The 14,003-nt window shown below is 62.3% G+C and overlaps 1 protein-coding gene and 1 non-coding gene across 2 annotated transcripts in view; one reads left to right on the top strand and one right to left on the bottom strand.

The window, feature by feature from the left end:
• Positions 1–14,003, bottom strand: part of LOC117652377 (leukocyte elastase inhibitor-like) — a 29,861-nt gene continuing 15,858 nt past the window's right edge. The window contains exons 2-7 of the mRNA XM_034397236.1: positions 8,906–9,202; positions 3,158–3,490; positions 1,658–1,997; positions 1,496–1,582; positions 1,004–1,145; positions 1–930 (exon numbers count right to left, since the gene is read on the bottom strand). Of these exons, the coding sequence (XP_034253127.1) occupies positions 515–930; positions 1,004–1,145; positions 1,496–1,582; positions 1,658–1,997; positions 3,158–3,490; positions 8,906–9,202 (1,615 nt within the window). The 3' untranslated portion in view covers positions 1–514. The remainder of the gene's footprint in view (positions 931–1,003; positions 1,146–1,495; positions 1,583–1,657; positions 1,998–3,157; positions 3,491–8,905; positions 9,203–14,003) is intronic.
• Trnac-gca lies at positions 3,766–3,837 on the top strand. Its single transcript has one exon. It is a non-coding gene; the product is annotated as a tRNA-Cys (tRNA).

Below are 14,003 nucleotides of genomic sequence, written 5' to 3'. Positions count from 1 at the left end.
TCACTTTAACATATTTTATTTCTGAAACAACGAGCTAACATTTTTTTATACAAAGACATTTACTTAAGACTATAGAGTACGAAATATCATTCGCTATTACTTACACGCTAAAGACACAGCCACTGAAAACTTAACCTAGTCGTTCTACAGACAGGAACTGACGGAAACCGTCAACTTATCCGCGCCTAGAGGCCTGCATCTCCTTCGGAGAGAATCCCCTTCGGGGTGAATCCCCTTCGGCGTGATGCAGAGCTCCATCCGCGCCCCAGCGCTCACAGCATTACGGCACCGCCATGCAATCTTTGGTCGTCAAAGATTGGGCCAGACTCGAACAAGCGGTCCCCTCGCGACGCGCCGTCGAACATTTGAGAGAGTCGGAATAAATAAATACACGTACACAGTGAAAGTCAGAGGCTCGGCGCCGCGGGAGTAGGCAACCCATCCTACCGCAGTGTGCGCGCGGTGTGCGTTGGGTTGCCTGCTTCACGGCGCCCCGCCTCGGCGCTCATGGCGCTCAGGCCGCGGGGTTGACGATGCTGCCCCAGAAGAGCGTGGCCAGCGTCGTCTCGTGGCGCACGAAGAGCGTGAAGGGTCGGTCCACGCGGAACACGGTGCCAGCCGCGTAGTCCACCGTGCCGGTGGTGGCGGCGGCCGCCTCGGTGCCCTCCTCGTTCACCTCCAGGAACATCTGGTGCACGATGTCCTGGATGCGGAAGCGCGGGTCGTTGGAGGCGTTGGTCATGTTGAAGATGAGGGGGTCGTCGCTGCTGCCCGGGTTGCCCGTGGCGGCCGCGACGAGGCCCTCCTTGGGGAAGCCGTTGCGGTTGCCGATGGCGGCCGGGAAGCCGCCGCGGGTGCCGACGAAGGGGTTCTCGGGCGCCGCGGGCTTGGCCGCCGGGCAGGTGCAGCTGCAGCCGTTCATCTCCACCTCTGCAAAAGGGCGGCGGGTCACCATCTCTGTCACTCTCGTGGAACTGCCCGCAGAGAGAAAGGGCCAACTTACTGCGAGTGGCCGCGCGCGCCGTCCGGATGCGGTTGGCCAGGACGCTGTCGGGGTGCCCGTTGAACTGCGCCTGGAAGCGACGCAGAGGCTCCTTGACGGAGAACGTCTCCTTCAAGCTCATCCTGGGCACGGCCACCGTCACCTGCGCAAGCAATGACGTCATCCCTTGTCCCTCCCGAGATACAGCAACCCGCGGCACAGCGGCGCGACCTCGGATCCAGGGTCAAATCGCGTGGCCAAAAGTCGTTTCCAATCGCCACCGTGTTGTTCTGTTTACTTTTTCGCGCCCGCCCGCACACCTTGCCGTATAACGCGTATAAGTCCGTGCCAAAAAGCACGAACCCCCTGATAAATAAACAAGCGTCGCGGAGACATTCAGCATCCGATGCTAAATTCCATCGTCGCTCCGACTCTCTCGCACTCACGGGCCGTCCCGTAAGAGCGCGAGGAACTCTGCGCTCCTGAGGGACTTTGAGTGCCGCGCGGACCCACCTGCTGCTGCTTCATGGTGCTCAGCGTCTCCACCATGTCGCGGACCGTGAGGTGGGACGTGACGTTGTGGATGTCGTACTCCTCGTACTGCAAGAAGGGCAAGACAGGCGGTTAGAGACACGGCGACTGGCGGCGGGAGCGTACATCGGGCACGTCGGGCACCTTGATGTCGTAGGGCAGGATGATGTAGAAGCCGACGTCGCTGCGCTTGTACGGCATGTGCAGCACGCGGATGCGCAGACGCGGGTTGTCCGCCAGCCCCAGGTTGAACTGCCCCCGCATGAACGGCACCTGCACCTGCTGCGTCAGCGACAGCCTGAACGGGCCCACCTTGGTGAGCTCGCGCGAGAAGGGGAACCGCCAGGCCGCCTTCATGTAGATGGAGTTGGACAACACGACGGCGGTGGACACGGGCAGCGGCGCGGCCAGGGCGCGGGGGATGCGGCCGTGCGTTTGCTGCGACACCCAGGTGTTGATGCGGCGCATGGCGTTGACGGGGTCCCTGCGCAGGCCAGACAGTTTCACGAGGAAGTATAAGATAATGTAAATATTTTGATTTAAATTCCTTTTTCGATTACTGTTATCTTCGGCTCGCTGTTTACGAGTACGTGTCGGTGCGCCCTGCACACTGAGAGGAAAGAGTACTTGTACGTCGGCCTTGTGGTTGTGAATCCGAGCGGCGCCACGGATGTTCGAACCGCCAGGGCACCGCCAGGGCCGCGAGCCGTGAGGTCAAACATGGCGTCGTAAAGATTCCAGCCGCCCTCCTGCAAGCTGCAGGCCTGACGGGAGGTCTCTACAGGAGGTGGGCGTCGATGTTCGTGTTCAGCAGCCCCGCCGCACCGGGCCACCGGCGTCTGGCGCGTTGAGAAACACTTCCACACACGTCCAGCGGCTACCGCGCAGCATGCACCCACCCCAACACGCGCGTTCGTCGCTCTGTCTCTCTCGCTCCCCTCCGGAAGGTCTGCTCAGCCTGCAGCTGGGCACGGCCGCACGCCCGTGCAATGCGGCGTGCAATGAGCGTCACGGCAACATAAAAGTGGCGCTTCTTCTCCTTGTCGCGGCGTCGCGTCGCGGCCGTGCTGCCACTCATTGCCAGTCAAGCGCCGCGTCGCTTCACTTCGCCTCGCTGGAGGCCTGGAGGCGCAGTCAAAGCTCAAAGCCGCGCCGTGTCGTCCTCCACAAAAGCACTAAAGCAAAGTCAAGGCCACGGCGCGGGAAAGTTCGAACTGGTTCCGGACTTTAGGAACGGCGCGTAGCCAAAATGTATGAATATTTTAAAACTCTTGTTCCCAAGGGTCTTATAATCGCTCCGCTCAAAATTCAAAAATCCTTTTCGTGATGATGCGATGAACGTAGCTCTTTTCTGGTATTTTTTTCAGGTCTGCGAAGCTTGCTCCACGTACGTTCAGAGTGAAACTTGATGTGCTCTGAGGTTCCGTTCTGCTAAGCTTCTTCCACGCATCCTACTGCCCACTGCCCTCTCACTCTCACTCTGTGGTCGCTGTTCCACTGTTACTCCGAGAGTCGTTTTCGTCGCTCTGTCTCTCTCGCACCCATAGGTGCATGGGAGAGGCCCCGTGTGGGTGCGAGAGAGACAGAGCGATGAAAACGACTCTCGGTCTCGGCATTAGTGCAGGTTGAGCACTAGGTACTCACCCGAAGTTGGTGCTGATGACCTGCGTGCCGTACAGCTCGTTGACCTCCCTCTTGAAGCGCGGGAAGAGGCGCAGGTTAGGCGCCACGAAGAAGGCGGAGGCCGTGTGCATTTGGAAGGCGCTGGAGTCGGAGCGCAGGATTTCGAGCAGGCCGCCCATCTGCAGGTGTAGCTGCATGACGGAGCGCTTCCGGTTGGCCTGGCCCGCGCGGCCCGGCAGGGACAGCAGCTCCCCCAGCTGCCGGTGGCTCTCCCCGCGCGACCCCATCGCCAGCTGCCCCAGGGCGGACGTCACGGACAGCGGCGACACCAAGAAGTTGCCTCGGGGGCCGTTGCTGCAACCAAGAGCCTCACGTCAAGCGGGGTGGGGCGCCTCGTAGTTTCGCTGCTCATTTAAATTTCAAGTTCAGCTGAATGATTATGAGAGGACGCTACGGCGCGAACCGCGAACTCTCACCCTCCCCCTCCTCTCCCCTCCCCCGGCGTCCGAGCAGTCCGAGCTCCCCCTCCTCTCCCACCGGCACGCGCGCGCGCGCGCCCAGCGCAAGGTCAGCACTGGGATCCAGAGGCGCGCGCTCAAGAGGCGACGCTGCAGGTCGTCGCCCTCGTCGGGGGTATAGCTCAGTGGTAGAGCATTCGACTGCAGATCGAGAGGTCCCCGGTTCAAACCCGGGTGCCCCCTCTGTTTTTGTCGGCGCTGCGTTCGTGACGCAGGGGGCACGCATTCCCCGTGACCAGGTGACTTACAAAGCGCGCGGCTTCCTCGAAGGCGATGGTTACGATTACGAGATTCTCGGCATCGCACCGTCGGCCTTCCCCGCCGCACCGACGCGCTTGGCGCCGCCGGCTAGACGCTACAGTGCACTAGAACGTCCCGATGAATAGCGTTATTCACAGGTGGCTCTTTAGTGCCGCCGTACAAGGCGTCCTCTAGGCGCCGCAAGGTCCCTCTTGGAGTGCGCCTCCAGCCCTGCGCGGCCCTGCGCACAGCGACGGCCGGTGCGACGGGCCGCGAAAACGGGACGGCATCCGGTGCGCGAGGAATGCTTCCGAGAAAAGGGTGCCCGAGTGACCTCTTTGGCCCCCCCGGCCTTGCTGATGGGAAAGTGAACTGTACGGCGAGTACGTACGCCGGCCTACGCCCCGGCAGCGCAGGGCAGGGCCCCGCCGGCAGCCCCGCCGCGGTCACCGTGGTGTCACCACGCACCGCGCGGCTACGCGCCGCCGCCACCAAGGAGGTCAAGAGCGGGAACGTCCACCGCCAGTGCGAGTCTGCGAGTGTGTCTGCGAGTCTGTCTGCACAGCACAGCGAGTTGTCACGGGACCGAACCAGTCGACCCACAACACGCCTAGATAAATTGAATCGGCTGGAGTGGAGGATTCGACCTTTGCCATTGCTGGGGGCGCCGTGCCGACCGTGCCACGCGTACCAACCTGGACGCCGACGGGACAGGACGCCGACGGCACGATGGTCGCGAAGTACCACAAGCAGCTTAACCCTGGAGTTCGGGGCCGCGTGCCTCGTGGACACCCCAAGGATGTCTTCAGGTCCCGCCGCGCCACCTTTAGGTATTCCACGGTGCATTCTATTCTTGCTTTGTTTCCAATGCAAGAAGCAAAGCATTTTGACCTGAGGGTTCCCACCAGTGCAAAACAACATGAAAATAAAATAATGAAAACTGAAATTTTGCAGGGTGTTTGATTCACGATTCTTCCCAGTCGACCCACTGTCTCATCGCGAGACTTCACTCTCCCGTCAGTGAAGCCTTTGTACAACCTTCCGGCAGTAAAAAGAATGTACATAAACTAATAAAGTCTTTCACATAGTAGGGCACTGTGCAAAATATTTTTTTGCCAAAATGATTGGCATTGTAAACTTGTGGTTTTTTTTCGGACGTGTGAGTACGTCCGTCGGCTTTTGCAGTGTCATTACCCTTCCTCGTGAACTGTCATGAAAACGTCGCCCGAATACCGCCACAGTTTTGACGCGTTTTCGCGTGAGTCGTCACTTTTGATTACTTTGATTGCCTTGCCACCGGTACGTCGTATCGAACAACCGTGGATACACTCACGCCCCAGCCGCCGGCTTCTGAAGGAGCCCATTCAAAAGTCTCTCGGCCAGCGCCTTATGTCCCTCAGCCCGTCCGTCCGTCCACCGGTCTGTCTGTCTGTTCGTGTGTCCGTCAGTGAGTCAGTCGGACGCCGCGGACACGCACTCTCACTCTCATACTTCGCGCTGCAGTCAATAACCGGTAGCCACACGCACACGCGCACACAGGCACACACCGACAGCGCTAACCGCATCTAAACACGGCACACGCACTTCACCGACTTACTCAGCAGACTCACTTTTTAACTTCCACTCGCACTGCACAACGCGCGAAAACACACACAGTCACGGCGGACTTTCTCACCGCGCAGAGGAAAGGCCACCGCCCAGCACAGCAGGCTCCTTCCGAACAGTGCCCCGTCGCTCTGTCTCTCTCGCACCGGTCAAGGGGCGTCCGGAGTGCGAGAGAGACAGAGCGAGGGGGCGCCATTGCACAGCGGTGCCCACAGTGTGCGTCGCGTAGGAAGCGGCATTGCTCGCGTGGCTTGACTCGGTGCAGTCGCTGGTTGCCGGTCGTTGGTTGTCGCGCCGCGGTGCCGCGGTGCCGCGGCGCGCCAGAGGAGCCAGGCTGCTCGGCAGGCTGCCCTCCCTGACACACTTCCAATCCTCCGATGCCCAGCGCCCCGCCCCGCCCCGCCCCGCCCCGCCCCGCCTTCCACGACAAAAGGCAGACTGCACTCCAGTGTCATCCGCGCGGGCCAGGATGTATGTGCCAACCTGTCGGGCGGCCGCGGACCGCGGGGACGCGGCGCAGACGGCCACCAGCGCGTGTTGTGTTTGATGTCTCGATGTTCCGACGCGACCCTTTTTCTGCCGGCTTTTCTTCCGACCGAGAGCATTTCTCCGCCAAATGCATTTCGTTGTGGTTATTAATGACTATCAACGCCTTGGCGACACTGCGAGCGACCCCTCGCGTGCGAGCCGCGCGACTTCCTCCCTGTCAAGAGCCTCATGAATACCGAGGCGCATTCTTGATATCATCGCGACTCCCACCCAAGTGACCCAAGCCAAAGCCAAGCGGCCACGGCGGCCCACCGCGGCCCAAGGCCCAGGCCTTTGCGTTTCGGCTTCCTAAAATAATATTCCTTTCCCACTGCATACGCCTGCACCGCGCACCGCGCCGAGGAATTGCAATCGACACTGTGGCCGCGGGAAGCGTGGTTCCCTTCCGCAAAACACAAACAACAACAACACGCCGAGGAGCGCGGAGGGCGCAGACCGCAAGCTGCGGCCGCGTCTTCCACTTCGCCTCGCCAAAAGCCGAAATCTAGCCGGCCGTCGACGCGTAGGTGTCGGTGGGCCGAGGTGCGCGCGGCCTTGGCGGACGGCGGACGCGGGTTCGCGGAGGCACTGGCGGAGGCAGTGGCGGAGGCCGCGGAGCGAGATCCTGACTCTCCTCGCCATTATCAAAAAACGAAAACAATTTGGCGGTCGCTCGCGGGGCGTGCCGCGGCGTGCCGCGAGAGAGCTGCACACCAGACACCGTTACCACGTCCCGCCGACACCCGGCACCCGGTACAGTGTAGAGGGCAGAGGACGTCGCACATTATCACCGGGGAGAAATCGCAGGAAGAGAGAGAGAGAGAGAGGGACGAGAGTGGGACGAGTGTTGTACGACGAGCTTGGCGAGCTCAGATTATCCTCCTTGATTGGGGCAGGAGGAGTCACACTGACCTCACTGTATGGACGCCCATAGAACAGTCTCAAGGTCGGCGGCATGCCTTAGAAGGTCACGGGGCAGGGGCCGTGTCTTTCGGCACGCACACGTATCCTTATGGATGCCAATTGTCGCACGAACGTAATGGCTTCTACTTCTTCGACGTGCTTTATGGTGTTTTCATGTCGGTGACGCTCCGCGCCGTGGTAACCATGGCGACGCCATCTCCGAGTACTTCATGGGACTTCCCTCGGCCCTGCATGCGACTATTTCTGGAGCAGTTAATGGTTGATGCCGAGCAGTAAACGGTTGATCCATGGTTCATTGTCGGCGGAGTCCGTGGTGCTGGTTGCCATCGTGGGCCCGTGGTGGCGACTGGTGGTGGGCGTTGCCCGCCCATGGTTGCCGCGCGGTTGCCGCGTGGTTGTCGGGGCCCGTCGAAGGCTCATCGGCTCATGCAAAGCAGGGCCGGACAAACAATGTCGCTTTGGCTTTGGCCGAGCCGCGCCGAATGGGTGCGAAGCGCGACGCGGAGCAGCGCGTCATCGCCGCCACTTTCACGGCCAGGGCCAGGCTGTCTCACTCGCACCAGCGGCGCCAGCGGCACGCCCCACAAGTGCGAGAGAGACAGCGCGACGAACGCACAGCCCCTGCGACGTGCCGACGGTCACGGACGCGATGAGTCGTCACCGGGAGTCGGCGTCGGCGGCTCTCGGCGCCCGGGTCGTCCGGATGCACCTCGCCGACGGCACGCCGACGGTGACAGCCAAATGGGAGTGGCGGCGGCGGCCCCCTCGGGGGCAGCATTTCCGCGAAGCGCGCCGCCATGGCGCCGCCGCCGTCGAGACGCGTCGCGTCGCCGCGCACCCAAAGCAGTCCCAAAGGCCGGCCAGACTCGGATAATAGCCCGAGAGTACGGCCGTACGGCCCGGAGACATGGACGCCGGGGACGCCCATTCGTCAAGCCACCTGTCTCTGCCGCCCGCCAAACCGCCGCGTACCTCCACTCAGATCTTCGTCGCGCTGTCTCTCTCTCTCGCACTTATAGTAGCCTTCCTGAGAGCGCGAGGGAGACAGCGCGAAAGCACTGTTCGGACGGAGGCGGAAACAGCGGGCGTCGTCATGCCCATGCATGCTCCAACATGAAAAATGTCGGCGGATAAAGCAGCGGCGTGGAATGAGTTTTGAACTCGGCTGTGATTGGCTGATTGGCAGCACGCGGCTAGCGAATGGCAAGTCAAGTGTTCGACACGGCGCCAAAACGCGCCCCACACTGCAAGTGCGCAAACTGGAAGGCCAACGCGTGCCGCGGGCAAAGGCGTCGCCAGGCCGACTCCGAAACGGTCGTCTCGCCGCCCTGTCTCTCTCGCACCCCTGCGAGACGCCCCACGAGTGCGAGAGAGACAGCACCGTTTCGAAATCAGCCCTCTGCCATTCGAAAAGGTCCACGCCGCGTTTCAGCAGCGCATGCATGCGTGAGATTCTAATAACCTAGACGGATCAGCGCTGACACTCACACCACGCACGCCAACACGCTCCAGCCAGCCAGACTCAGTCTCACTGGAGAAGACCGATGTCCGACGCGCCATTTGGCGTTCGGGCCGCCTTCTCCTTACAAACAACGGGATGAAGATTTTTTTTCCGGGATGAAAAACTGCGAAGGCAGAGGTGCGCCGCCAACGCGCGTCCATGCAAAGCGTGTCAGTTAGTTGGTACTGCCTTAATGAGTCAGAAATAATCCGACCTCCTAGTCAGTGCTTCCCACCAGCGCGCCGCCGGCCGACGCCTCACTTCCGTGACTCTGATCGCTCGCGTCGGCTCCAGTGAGGGGCATGAGAACATTTGGCCAGGAAACGCGTTGTGCCCGCCGTGCGGATCTCCGGCCGGTCAAAGCAAATGAATCATGCTGGAAATTTGCACAGCGAACGCCGTCCCACCGCGCGGCGAACACCTCGGTGCGGCCCTGCGGTGCACTCCACTCACGTGAGGCTGTTGGGGTCCTCCAGCAGGCCCTGCAGGCGCACGGCGATGCTGAAGAGCGCCTCGGCGGCCAGCCTGAAGCGGTCGATGCCGGGGCCCTGGTAGCCCACCGTCTCCTCGTACAGCGACTGGAAGGCACTGCTCGCCTCGCCCGGGAACACGATGGCGTCGTCGTCGCTGGACACGCGCTGGTAGATCTGCGGCACGCCGAACTTGGAGTAGCGCCGCTGCCCGAGGACGCCGACGTCCGCGAGGCACTGCAGCAGCAGGAGCAGCAGCGGCGCGAGGCGGGCGGCGGACCTGCAGCAGGACGGCAAGGGCACGATGTCAAAAGATGTCTTGGGAATCGATCGCGTGACCGGAAAGTAGAGGACTGACTTTTGACTGGCTATCCCCGGATCAAACCCGATGGGGGAGGGGGGGGGGATTTTGCTTGGCGCTGTACTCGCGCGTTTTGTTTTCTGTTTGCTGCGTTTGTTTTTCTTCCTCGAGTATCGAAGCCGTGGGCCAGTTCGGCACTAATTACTTTTTTTTCGATGCAGCGGCCGCGCCACCGTCACTGCGAATGGCCGGTCTCGGACTTCCGCGGCCGCGAGGTTCAGGTGGAGTGGCGGTGCTTGGCAGTGCTGCCACCACACTAATGGCCTCAATCAGCCAAGGGTACCAACCTAGCGAAGGGCGCCCGCACTGGCTATCTGATCCTCTTTATTGCTGAGTGCACAGCCTGTCCGAGAGTCGCCATCATGCGGCCCTGCTGCCTGCGAAGGGTTAAAACTACCTCGACCACTTGTCAACCGAAAAGTCACTACCGAAATAGCCCCCCAACGCGTTCGTCGTCCGCATGCCCAAGATCCACAAAGGCTGCTAAACAATATCAGGATATCGGTGGCATCGCCTCATTAAATTACGCGAGCCAGTTGGCCGGGAAATACCCAATCCGAATCGGCGTGGCCGCGTGGCCCAGCGGGAAGCGGACTGGAGGGGGGCCCTCGCGATAACAGCGCCTGTTTTTCGTGTTTGGCCGCGCTTCAAGCGACCGGCGTGATTCCTGTCGCCTGCACGCTGATTCCGAACATTTCTTTCGTCGCTCTGTCTCTGTCGCACCGCTGCGGAACGCCCCGCGAGTGAGGCAGAGGGAGACAGCGCACAGTGGGCCAGAAGGCCGAGGAGGCGGCCAAAACTCTTGACGCGTTTTGAGCTGCGGAGTCGCTAAACAGGCCTCGAACTGAACGTGTGACCCCACCAATGGATTCCTCGTTCGGAGAGCAATCCATTGGAGGGGTCACACGTTCAGTTCGAGGCCTGTTTAGCGACTCTGGAGCTCAAAACGCGTCTAGATTTTTGGCCGCCTTAGCCGGTCTTCTGGCCCACTGTGCAGCGGCTGGATCAGCCTGCAGGGGCCAGGGCGGGCCGGCCCGCCGAACCACGGTGCGCGCCGGGACTGCCTACCCCCGGCATGGCAGGCGCCATGCCGGCGCGCTGCCCGGCAGTGCCCGGCGGGCTGTAAGTGTCCGGCCCGCACTTGCCGCGACGCAGCCTGGGCCTGGGCCTGCCTCACTGAGCGCAGCCTTGGCTTGCCTCGCCGTCGGCTTTATTGGGGTAGGCTGCTGCCCGCTACAGCCCGCGGCCTCCGCGGCACCAACTACTCTTCCAAGAACGAGCATCTCGCGCCAAAACGAGACGCCCTTCTCTGCGACCAGGCCGGCGGGCTGTCGCCGCTCTGTCTCTCTCGCACTCATGGCCGTCCCGAAGGCGCGCGAGAGAGGCAGAGCGAGCCCTGCCGGCCTTTGAGACTCCTCTGCCCGAGAGCTGCTGACGCCGCGCTCCGCGCTCCGCACTCCGCCTGGGCGAGGACGAGGACCGCCTGTGTTTGGACGCCTTGGCCATGGAGCACCCCGCGCTGCGCATCGCGCATCGGCTGCTCCTCTTCCGCGTCCCGGCGGCACCGTCTCTCTCGCACCCCTAGGGGCCCTGGGGCGCCGCGTGAGTGCGAGAGAGACGGCAGTGCAGCGATCGGCCCGTCGGGGTGCGTTCGCGAGGTCCGCGATGGCGCCGTGGTCCGTGGTTCGGTCATCGCGACGGCATCGCGCTTCGGACGTGCGCGGCGCCGTGCACTGACCGCCCGCCGGACTGCCGGACCAGGCCGGGCCGCAGATGGGTCTGGCCACACCGGTGTGACCAGTTAGTGGCCACTCGGCGCATCCGACCCGTGCCGGACTCGTGCCACACCGCACTTCCTAGTCGATCTCTGCTGATGTACAGCCGCGGGATACGTATTCGGATTGCGCGAAAACTCCAATGTCAAAGCACTAAGTGCGCGGAAGAAAATAAAGATGACAAGCAGGCAATCACCGCACTACAAAGTTGAGAAGCCATCACGAACTGGAGTGACCGGCTTGGTTTACGAGCTCCAATCTACAGAACAGGATCAAAGTAGAGGTGCGTGCCGCGTGACCCGTTCAGCCCTGCAGGGCGGCCATTCTGCGCAGTTTCCCGTCGCTCCGTCTCTCTCGCACCCCGTAAACCTGACGGGGCGCTCCGTGGGTACGAGAGAGACGGAGCGACGAACGGGGCTGTTCATTAGACCTACCTCACAGTTGACATACCAATATATTTACTAATAAAATTATAAATATAAATATTTGAATAAAAATATGGGACTATAAATAATAGTGTTATAAATATTAACAAAAAAGGTTGACCTACCCCACAGTTGACCTACCCTATATTTTTATTATAATTTTTTTTGAAGTATCGTCTACTGTCACTGGGACACTGTCACGCTTCACCTGCCGCGACGTCATCGCGCTTCCCCCTGCCGCGACACTGTCGCTCTTCCCCTGCCGCGACACTGTCGCGCTTCCCCTGCTGCGAGGCCGTCGCGCTTCCCCTGCCGCGACACTGTCGCGCTTCTCCTGCCGCGACACTGTCGCGCTTCTCCTGCCGCGACACTGTCGCGCTTCCCCTGCCGCGACACTGTCGCGCTTCCCCTCCGCGCACCGTCGCGCTTCCCCTGCCGCGAAGGGCCCCCCCGCGTTTCCCCCCTGCCGCGACACTGTCGCGCTTCCCCTGCCGCGACACTGTGCGCTTCCCTTTTCCGCGACACTGTCGCGCTTCCCCTGCCGCGACCGTCGCGTTCCCCTGCCGCGACACTGTCGCGCTTTCCCCCCCTTCCCCGCGACACCGTCGCGCTTCCCCTGCCGCGGGCCCCCCTTTTGGGGACACCTCGCGTTTGGGAAAGCCGGCACAGGGGCCTTCCCCCTGGGGGTTTTTCGCCCCGGCACAGGGCCCCCCCCGCCTTGGTTTGGGAACCCCCCCCTGGCACAGGGGCCCCCCCGCCCGTTTCCCCCGGCACAGGGCCCCCCCCGCCTTGGTTTGCCCCGGCACCGGGGCCTTCCCCTGGTTTGCGCCCCGGCACAGGGCCCCCCCGCATTTTGGGCCCCGGCACAGCCCGCTGTTTGAGGGGGCACAGCCCCGCTTTGAGGGTGGCACAGCCTCGCTGTTTGGGGTGGCACAGCCTCGCGTTTTGGCGGCACAGCCTCGCGTTTGAGGCCCCCGGCCCGCCCGCCCGTGGTTTTTGGGGCCTGGCACCCGGGCCCCGCCCGTTTTTCGCTGGCCCCGCCTCGCTTGGTTTGAGGGGGCCAGCCTCGCTGGTGGGGGCTGGCACAGCCTCGCTGTTTGACGCTGGGACAGCCTCGCTGTTTGACGCTGGCACAGCCTCGCTGTTTGAGGGTGGCACAGCCTCGCTGTTGAGGCTGGCACAGCCTCGCTGTTTGACGCTGGCACAGCCTCGCTGTTTGACGCTGGCACAGCCTCGCTGTTGACGCTGGCACAGCCTCGCTGTTTTACGCTGGCACAGCCTCGCTGTTTGACGCTGGCACAGCCTCGCTGTTTGACGCTGGCACAGCCTCGCTGTGTGAGGGTGGCACAGCCTCGCTGTGTGAGGGTGGCACAGCCTCGCTGTTTGACGCTGGCACAGCCTCGCTGTTTGACGCTGGCACAGCCTCGCTGTGTGAAAGGGTGGCAAGCCCCTGTTTGAGCTGGCACAAACCTCCGGCTGTGTGACGCTGGCACAACCTCGCTGGGTTTTCGCTGGGGACGCCTGGGTGGGAAAGGGTGGCCCAAAAAAAAAAAAAAAAGCCTCCCGTTTGACGCTGGCACAGCCTCGCTGTGTAGGGTGGCACAGCCTCGCTGTTTGAGGGTGGCACAGCCTCGCTGTTTGAGGGTGGCACAGCCTCGCTGTTTGAGGGTGGCACAGCCTCGCTGTTTGACGCTGGCACAGCCTCGCTGTTTTACGCTGGCACAGCCTCGCTGTTTGACGCTGGCACAGCCTCGCTGTTTGAGGGTGGCACAGCCTCGCTGTTTGACGCTGGCACAGCCTCGCTGTTTGACGCTGGGACAGCCTCGCTGTTTGAGGGTGGCACAGCCTCGCTGTGTGAGGGTGGCACAGCCTCGCTGTTTACGCTGGCACAGCCTCGCTGTTTGACGCTGGCACAGCCTCGCTGTTTGAGGGTGGCACAGCCTCGCTGTTTGACGCTGGCACAGCCTCGCTGTTTGAGGCTGGCACAGCCTCGCTGTGTGACGCTGGCACAGCCTCGCTGTTTGACGCTGGCACAGCCTCGCTGTGTGAGGCTGGCACAGCCTCGCGTTTGGCGGCCCGGCACCCGGCACAGCCTCGCGTGTGGGGGCTGGCACAGCCTCGCTGTTTGAGGGTGGCACAGCCTCGCTGTTTGACGCTGGCACAGCCTCGCTGTTTGACGCTGGCACAGCCTCGCTGTTTGAGGGTGGCACAGCCTCGCTGTTGAGGGTGGCACAGCCTCGCTGTTTTAGGGTGGCACAGCCTCGCTGTGTGAGGCTGGCACAGCCTCGCTGTTTGAGGGTGGCACAGCCTCGCTGTGTGACCTGGCACAGCCTCGCTGTTGACGCTGGCACAGCCTCGCTGTGTGAGGCTGGCACAGCCTCGCTGTGTGAGGCTGGCACAGCCTCGCTGTTGAGGCTGGCACAGCCTCGCTGTGTGAGGGTGGCACAGCCTCGCTGTTTGAGGGTGGCACAGCCTCGCTGTTTGAGGGTGGCACAGCCTCGCTGTGTGAGGGTGGCACAG

Source organism: Thrips palmi, unplaced genomic scaffold, assembly GCF_012932325.1.
Source record: "Thrips palmi isolate BJ-2018 unplaced genomic scaffold, TpBJ-2018v1 HiC_scaffold_7, whole genome shotgun sequence".
Classification (NCBI taxonomy): Eukaryota; Metazoa; Arthropoda; class Insecta; order Thysanoptera; family Thripidae; genus Thrips; species Thrips palmi.
The sequence above is the reverse complement of the archived record's forward strand: the minus strand, read 5'-3'. Positions and strand labels throughout refer to the sequence as shown.